The sequence below is a fragment of the Psammomys obesus genome, unplaced genomic scaffold (assembly GCF_907164565.1).
Source record: "Psammomys obesus unplaced genomic scaffold, mPsaObe1.curated_primary_1811, whole genome shotgun sequence".
In the NCBI taxonomy this organism is placed as follows: Eukaryota; Metazoa; Chordata; class Mammalia; order Rodentia; family Muridae; genus Psammomys; species Psammomys obesus.
In genome coordinates this window covers 12,741-21,621 of record NW_026596179.1, presented here as the reverse complement: position 1 = coordinate 21,621, position 8,881 = coordinate 12,741, and the positions used below count along the sequence as shown (strand labels likewise).

The following is an 8,881-nucleotide window of genomic DNA, read 5'->3' as shown; positions in this document are numbered from 1 at the left end:
CACCTGGGTCCAGCAACATCACCTAGGTCCTATGTTATGTTGGCTAAGTCAAATTCCCTCATGATTAAAATATCATCTGTAAGCAACAGAACAAGAAAATTGAACACAGGGAACTTCCCAAAGACTCATACTCCAACCAAGGACTATTCATGGAGATAACCTAGAACCCCTGCAGAGATGTAGCCCATGGCAGTTCAGTGTCCAAGTGGCTTACATAGTGATGGGAAGAGGGACTGCCTCTGACATAAACTGATTGGCCTGCTCTTTGATCACCTCCCCCTGAGGGGGGAGCAGCCTTACCAGGCCACAGAAGAAGATAATGCATCCATTCCTGATGTGATCTGATAGACTAAGATCAGAAGGAAGGAGAGGAGGACCTCCCCTATCAGTGGACTTGGGGAGGAGCATGCATGCAGAAAGGGGAGGTAGGGTGGAATTAGGAGGGGAGGAGGGAAGGGCTTATGGGGGGATACAAAATTAATAAAGTGTAATTAATAATAATAATAATAGAAGGAAATTTAAAAAATATCATCTGTAAACCTTTGCTGTTAACATGCTGTTTTATGAAATTTTGAAGCCTCTAATGCACTTCTTATTAGTGATCAATTACATCTTTTCCTTTTGCTTGAGAGCCTGGAAGAAAGACTTGTATGAGATCTAATATGTGTTATATACAGCTCATGCTTTCTATTTCTGAACACTTGTTGTAACTGAATAAAGTGTGATGTTATTTAGGAACAATCCTGTATTAGGTCAGCAGTTTCTAAATGCAAAACAATTCTTTCCCCTTACTAGGAATCCTACTTGGATTCCCACCAAGTATATCTGCAACATCTGAACAGGGGTTTTAGGTCATCTCCATGAATGGTCCTTGGTTGGGGTGTCAGTCCCTGCAGGACCTCCAGAACCAGGTTTTTGGCTTTGTTGGTTGCCTTTTGGAGCTCCTGTCCCCTCCACATCTCTCTATCTCCCCCTTCTTTTATAATATTCCATTCTTTGACATGAACTCAGTGCTGGTTCTCTTATCACCTCCCCCCTGGGGGGGTGCAGCTGTTCCAGGCCACAGAGGAAGATGATGCAACCAGTTCTGATGAGACCTGATAGGCTAGGGTCAGATAGAAGGGGAAGAAGACCTCCTGTAACAGTGGATGAGGGAAAGGGCATAGGGAGAGAAGAGGTGGGAAGGCCAGGATTAGGAGGAGACGAGGGAGGGCACACAGCAAGGATACAAAGTAAATAAACTGTAATAAATGATACCAATTAATTAAAATATTTAAAAGCAATTCTTTTGCATATTGAGAGTCAGTGACTTTATTAAGAGGCTCTTGACAATCTGATAACACCATCAGAGTGCATATAATTCTGATTTTTGAACTGAAGGACAAGGACTCTCAACCACCTCACTTATATTTTATAACTTAGAAGAACCACACACACAAAAATAAAAATAAAGTAGTAGAACCGCATAAACACAGAGACATTCCACCAAGCCAGTTAAGAAGGCCCATTGTTCTTGACCCTGCCTCACCCGAATGAAGCTTCATCTCCTGTCACTCCCAATCTGTTGGGGGCCTGATGGTAAGTGGGGCAGCATTCTTCCTACCAGCCCTGATCCCTGGATAGAAAAGGGGCCAAAGTTTTTCATTAAAAGTGTCAGTGAAAGTGTAGATGTGTGAGCGATCTGTTATATTGTAAAAAGACAGCATGCCAGCCTCATAGTCTAGGAATATGCCCACGTGCTTAGGCTTCACTTTGATGTGCAAAGGGGTGAAAGGTGTGGTTGTGGCTGCATACGTGTCCCCGTTCCACAGCCGCACATGCCAGTAGCCAGTCTCAGGGAATGGTGTCAGCTTGCCCTTTCTGTTCACAGAGTCCTGGCATACTCCCACTTCCCAGTGGGTCTTGTCACCCACCTCCACCTCCCAGTAGTGTCGACCTGAGGTGAAGCCTACAGTAGCCAAGACACAGGGGTAGAAAGTGAAACGCTGTGGTGTGTCAGGGAGGTCTTGGAGTCTTCTCTCCACAAACTTGACACTTTTCCGATCCTTTGACAGGACGAGATTAGGATGAGCTGTCTCAGGGTCCAAGGTCACATCCACTGGTGGGAGAAGCCAGAGTGGGGAGCTGGATGAGAATGGGAATAGCAAAACATCCTGCCTTGATTTCCAGACTGCCTGTGCAAAGCCTGGCTCCTGAAAGGTCCCCAGAACATCGTGGGTTGGGTGTTTTTCTCCAATCATTTTGCTCTACATGCTGAGGGATGGCCAGAAACAAAGACCCAGAACAAGCAGCTGAGGGGCTTGGGAGAAAGTGGACATGAACCCACATCCTCAAACTTCCCTTTCTTTTCTCTGACTAAATATAAATGATGTCTCCTTTTACTATCCTGGCTATGATGGTAAATGCCATACTCACTCCACCTGAGGAGTTAGGAATCCTTTAACACTTCTAGGTCCCTAGTTAGATCAGCTGCTCCCCAAGGCTTCTTCTCTGAACTCTGTGATTTGAGGTGAGACTGAAAGCTGCTGAAGGGCAGATGGAGACATAAGAAAAGTATAGGACCCTGGAAGGATCCTGACCTTCCACTACTTTCATGCCCTCTACCAGTTTCGTTTGGAGAACAACTCACCAATTAGATGCTTAAGAATTCTCCTTAGGGCAAAGTACTGGTAGGGGAAATTGCTGAAGGTCTTTTCCAGTTCTGTAGATACTGAAGTCACCTCCATGGTCTTCACCTTCTCACATCTAGGAAGTATGGGAGACAAAAAAAAAAAAAGAAAAAAAAAAAGCCAGAACAGGGTCAGGAGCTCCTGCCAACTAAATATGTGAGTGGTGTCATTTTTCTGAGAAGTAGAACCAGACCTATCCCACTCTCCTCCCTCCCTGAAGGCAGCAGGTCCTTTTCCTGTCCCTGGAGGGTTATATACCCCCTTCACAGATTGGTATCTTGGGAATGAGCCTCAGGATTTCCTTGGAGTATTCTTAAATTTCATGAAAATGGACAGTCAGCCTTCTACTCTTTGTACTCCTGTCTTCCCAAACTTCTACCATCTTGATTGAACACAGTTCTACCCACAGCATAGGCAGAATCTGACCCTCTGTTATTACTGCTCAGGCTAAGCATGGCTTGATGTCAGAAGGGAGGTAAAGGTTTATCACTCCTGCTTGTCCTTCTCCACATTTCACTCAGACACTGCATCCCTTTCCTTCCCGCACTTCCTCCAAGTGATTAATAAGCCCACAACCTCTAAGCCAAGACCTAACTCAGTAAGGCAGAGTCACTTACTTTTCCAGAGTACTTTTCACATCCTAGAGGAAAAGAGAAAGAAAGTAAGATTGGTCCCAGAATTCATGGGTCATGATAGCAAAGAGGTTCTCCCTCTTCCCCAAGGTTCTAAATCTACAAACATGAATTTTCACAAGGCAAACTGAGGGTCCCAGTGCAAGGGGAGAGCTGCAGAGGGACCTAGAGGCCATCTCTGAGGAATGCCCAACTGCTGGTCTTAAAGTTTGATAATTGATATCACTCCCAAATGATATCCTGTATGTTTATCTTTGTTCCTCAAAGGCACTGGAGGCTCCATAAAAGGCTTTGCTCTTTTCTTTATCCCCCACATCCAACAACACACCTCAGCATCACTAAGGATCAGAACAGACAATTCCAGACTGGTAGCTGCATTTACACAATTTTGAATAGATTGTTTATCACTAAGTAGAACAGACTTCTATCATCTAAACAGATAACAGATTTATCTTTTTTTGGTTATTAATTATACACACTAAAAAAATGATTTCAGAGCAGGCAGATCTCTGAGTGCAAGGCCAGCCTGGTCTATAAAGCGAGTCCCAGTGAGCCAAGGCTACACAGAGAAAGGCTGTCTTTAAAAGAAAAACAACAAAGAGGTATTTTATGTGTCTGAGTGTTATGCTTGCATGTATGTATGTGCACGCAGTGCCTGAAGAGGACTTTGGAGACCCTGCAGCTGCAGTTAGAGAAGGCTGTGAGCTGCCATGTGGGTGCTGAGAAATAAACTTGGTCCTCTCAAGAGAAGCAAGTTCTCTTAACCACTGTGCCACCTCTCTAGCTCCAAGCTCATACTTTCAGAAAAAGTACAGAAAAAAAAAAAAAAAAAAAAAAAACCTCTTTAGGAAGGGATGGTGGAAATCTGAGATGCTGGACTTTAGCAACACCTGGAAAAGAGAGCTGGTCTTAGGGAAGCAGTGTGAGTGAGGGGGCACCTCATGCTGACAGGATGGCTTGCACAAAGCTGCACTGCTTTTGGCCTGAGGAAGAGTGCAGGAGCGAAGGACGAACCTTAAGCATGTCAAAGCCTGACTGTAAGCTCTTGCCCTCCACCTCAGCAGATAAGTAAACAAGGTCCCTATGTCTTTTCCCAAGGTGAGCAGCATTTCCTCTAAGTCTCTGTAGAATGTCCTGCTCTTCTTCTTCCAGTCGTGATAGGAGCATCTGCTGCTCTTCATCCAGTTGCCTGTGGAGCTCTTCAAACTCCTTTAAGATTTGCTGTTGGCGACTCTCCACGAGTCCCTGAGGACAAGGGAGAAAGCTGTTAGGACCAGCAAGTGTGAGAAATCTCTCCCAGATCCACCAGGCTCAGTCCAGACTTCCTTGTCACTGGGAGGATGTTAGGAGCACAAGTAATTCTCTTGTGAGGAACACTATCATCCACAGACCCCCGAATAGATGATCTACTAGTGCAAACCACTGGGAAGATGCAAAACAATCACTACTTGATTTTTTTTTAGCCTAAAAATGTATTTTAATAAAACACATTCAAGGCTTAAGAACTTAATGCTATTACAAAAACTACTGTTATGGATATCAGAGCTAATTTTGCTATTCACTACCCTGATGTTTGTATTATAAAATCTGCTAAAGAAATTGCAAATAAGCAGGGAGTGGTGGCACGTGCCTTTAATCCCAGCACCCAGGGAGGCAGAGGCAGGGGGATTGCTGTGAATTCATGGCCAGCTTGTTCTACAAAGCTGGACAGCCAAGGCTACACAAAGAAACCCTGTCTCGAATAGCTCCTTCCCAACACAAAAAGAAAGCACCAACACTAAAAGCTAAAGTTTGGCATCATTAATGATTATGGGAACTGACCTAATGAAAACCAGAGAACAGATGAGAAACTATGAGAATCAGCCACAGTTTATTGAGTTGATTCAAAGTATATATTTAGACTTCAGGGCTTAACTTGACTTGTTTTCTGGAGGGTCTTGTGATACAGCACAAGCTGGCCTTGAACTTGGGATCCTGCTGCCTCAGCCTCCAAAGGTATGTGCAGCATTTTCCCTCTTAATATGTCAAACAATTTATGTCCATTCTACATGACTGAGAATTCTTGGAAGGTATCTGTGTCTGCAAAGGCTGACTGACTAGAACTGCAGCAATATGGAGGCTGGACTGCTGCAGGCCCAGAGCTACTTACATTTTATCTTAGGCTATATTCAGCCTCCTGAAGAGCCTTTTCCTTGCCTACCTCGGTGCTGGTTCTAGCATTCTGTGATTAACAGATAAAAGACTAGACTGGATAGGTCTCATTAGACAGCATGAAAGAAACTGCTGAGATCATGCTAGTCTGAGTGGTCTGAGGTACTTTTCTGTGACTACCTGCTTACTGTTTCTGACAATGTACTTCTATAAAAATGTCTTGCTTTATGGCTTTATTTGTTCTGGTACTACAAAAACTTCATGAAACTTTCCAAGTTGAAATATGGAATTTCAGTAACCAAAATCAGTGTCTGAAGGCCATGTCTCTCATTTGGGGCTCTATAATAAGTGCTTATCTTCTTTGAGGTAGCTGAGAGTTGTTTTTTCTGCTGACAGATATTTTTTAGTAAAATAGTTACTTATAATTTGAAACATGCAGCTCATAGCAGCACAGTCTAAAAAACATCCCTGAAGTCTGAGAGTACAGGCATGAAGCAGGAGCCATATCACTTTCTGAGGGTTATCAGTACATCCCCCCTCTGTGTCTTCCTGCCAGTGACCTTGCTCTTTGAAGGATCCTTAAGTCCTTTAGCTGACATGGAGGCATCAGCTCAAAAGAGATGCTTCTAGAGATAGGATTCACAAAGATATGCACATGGAAGAGAGTCAGGGCTCAGGTTCAAGAGTAGTGGGTATAGATACAAGCCTGTGGGCCTCACAAACCTGGCAGTCCTGGATCTGAAGCTACTCCCAGCATACAACAAAGTAGCTTTCATTTACAGGGTCATTTGCTGCTTTCTAAGAGGGCAACTGCAGCCTTTGTCTTGCATAGAGCTTCTCAGTGTGATGAATTATCCTCATATCACATCAGCCCCTTTCCTTCACTTCTTAGATCCTTATCCTCAATAGTTAATCCATGATAAGTAATTTAAGGTCAGTGTTTAATGATACACCTAACGAAACATCATTTTGGGAGAACAGCAGTTTTCCAATTAACTAAATAGGTTAAGTAAAGTGTTGCTGATTTGCTTATAGGCAAATAACAGCAAAGCTAGGAAGGCAACCAGTGTTTTACCTTGAGCTCCCCTGGTTTCTTTTCTTCAGAGGCTTTGCAGCATGTGATCTCCTGAAGCTTCTGTTCCAGGGGCTCCAGGCACTTCTGCAGTTTCTCCTGAGCATTGCGAGAAAGGGGGAGTTAGTTGATACATCCATTATTCAAGAGTAATAACCTACTTATTATTTATTTATTTATTTTGTTGTTAAAGATTTATTTTTAGTCACGTGAATGTGTAAGTGTCTGCTTGAGTTTATGTGCATGTGTGTGTACTGGTACCCATGGAAGGTAGAAGATGGCATCAGATTTCCTGGAACTGAGGTTATAGGCAGTGGTGAACTGCTGCCTGGGAACCAAACTCAGAGCCTCAAGCATGCTAGATAAATGTTTTACTATAAATGTATACTCTCCACTCCTAAATCATTTAATTTCTACCCTCTCATCATCACTTTTTTCTTTGCTTTTGTTTTTGTGAGACAGGGTTTCTCTGTGTAGCCTTAGATGTCCTGGACTCACTTTGTAGACAAGGCTGGCTTTGAGCTCACAGAAACCCGTGTGCTGCTGCCTCCTGAGTGCTGGTATTACATGTGTGCACTGCCGCTCCAGGTTCTCTCATCACTTCATCAATTCTCGACCTTGCCTGGAACTGGAGATGTCATGAGGACTTTTTATAGGCCCTTCTTTTCCTGCCATCAGTTTGTTACCATCATGTTTGCTGCTCACCCGACTCTCCTCCCCTGAACCTAGGAGTCAAGGTGTCATTAATGTGTTCCTTCCCACTGTGTTTGACAACCGCCTATCACATTTAAACTTAACTGCATTTTTGTTTGTTTGTGTGGGGTACTGGGGATCCTTTCAGGGTGTGTATGCTAAGAACAGTATTACTAGGATACACCCTCCTTCTGCCAGAAGCTACATTTGTACCTCAATATCCTTTATTATTTATGGTTGTTGTTTTGCAATAAGGTCTTCAGCAGGCCAGGCTGGCAGATGACCTTCAATACCTTATCCTCCTGCCTCTACCTTCTGAATGCTGGGATTACAAGCCTGCCTTAATATCTTTTTCAACCTGTGCTTTCATTCAAATCTAGCCACTTATAAACAAAATAAAGCTTGGCTGTAAATTACTTTAAATATTTTTGTAAGATTTTGTTAGTTAATCAAAATGAATATAAATTCTAGGCAGTAACATATTTTTAATTTTTATTACTAAAATATTTGCCCTGTGCCTTCACTAGCAATTAAATGTTAAATGTTGATACCCATTATATGGGAAGATACAGAGTGATTCAGCTTACTCTGATGAATATCAGTCTAAAGTGATGTTAGCTATTTCCAACAGGGAAAAGAAGTACATCTTAAGTAAATAGACATAAATGAAAAAAATCAAAATGTTTTCAATCTTCATGTGGTTTCCACTTCTTACAAGACCATACATACCAAACTTTGAATACTCAATAATAAATATTACAATCAGTATTGGAAACTCTGGGGTGCTTCTCACTGTTCTTGTGGATTACAACTGACTGAGTTAATGAGTACCCATGTATATAGCTCTAAGGGGAATTTGGAAGAACAAACAGCCTTGTCTCAGGAGAGAGTATGCTTTCTCTGCTGCTTCTCTCTGTGCCCACAGTGGCGTCATGTGTCTGGTTGCCTACCTTGTATTCCTGTGTAACATCGTCCAGTGGCACGACAGTGTGGGCCTGTTGGGTATGTGAACTTGCACATATCACACAGACAGCCTCCTGGTCTTCAGAGCAGAAGAAGCTGAGGGCTTCATGGTGCTGAGAGCAGAGGCTCTCATCTCTGGTCTTCTCCTTAACCGCTTCTAGCTGCTTAGTAATTTCCACCATACTGACTACTTGTTCATTAGGCCAGAAACTCTGGTGTCGGGATGTCTTCCGACAGACAGGGCAAGGGAAGTTCCACCTTAGGTCTTTCCACCAGTGGGTAATGCATGCTTTGCAGAAGTTGTGCCCGCATTTAATAATGACTGGATCCTTCAGATACTCCAGGCACACGGAACAGCTCGCCTCTGCCTGCAGGTTCTCCAGAGCAGCAGCTGTAGAGGCTGCTGAGCCTCCAGCATCGCTCTCCGTCATTATTTAACTTGGAGGTAGGGAGGAAGAAATGAAAAACATTAGTTGGAAGGTTACTTTGTTTATCTTTGCACTCCTATACTGATATTAGCTCTATATTCAGCCTCATCTTGACAATTTCGCATCTAATTCAGTATCACCTGTTGCTCTATTCACAGTGTTTGTGATTTCAAGCCATCACTGTACTCCCTCCCAATTCAGCACACACCAAGAGTCCCTAGTATCTCCATTACCTTTGCTATCTCACTACAACCAGAATCTCCCTTTAACAAT

At 43.2% G+C, this 8,881-nt stretch overlaps 1 protein-coding gene across 1 annotated transcript; it reads right to left on the bottom strand.

Moving 5' to 3' along the window:
* Nucleotides 1-1,550: 1,550 nt before the first annotated feature.
* LOC129667960 (E3 ubiquitin-protein ligase TRIM39-like) lies at nt 1,551-8,611 on the bottom strand. The gene is made up of 6 exons (XM_055595719.1): nt 8,168-8,611; nt 6,528-6,623; nt 4,316-4,546; nt 3,287-3,309; nt 2,630-2,745; nt 1,551-2,098 (listed from the first exon to the last, which is right to left on the bottom strand). Exons 1-6 carry the CDS (start codon nt 8,609-8,611, stop codon nt 1,551-1,553), a joined length of 1,458 nt encoding a protein of 485 aa, XP_055451694.1.
* Nucleotides 8,612-8,881: the final 270 nt, after the last annotated feature.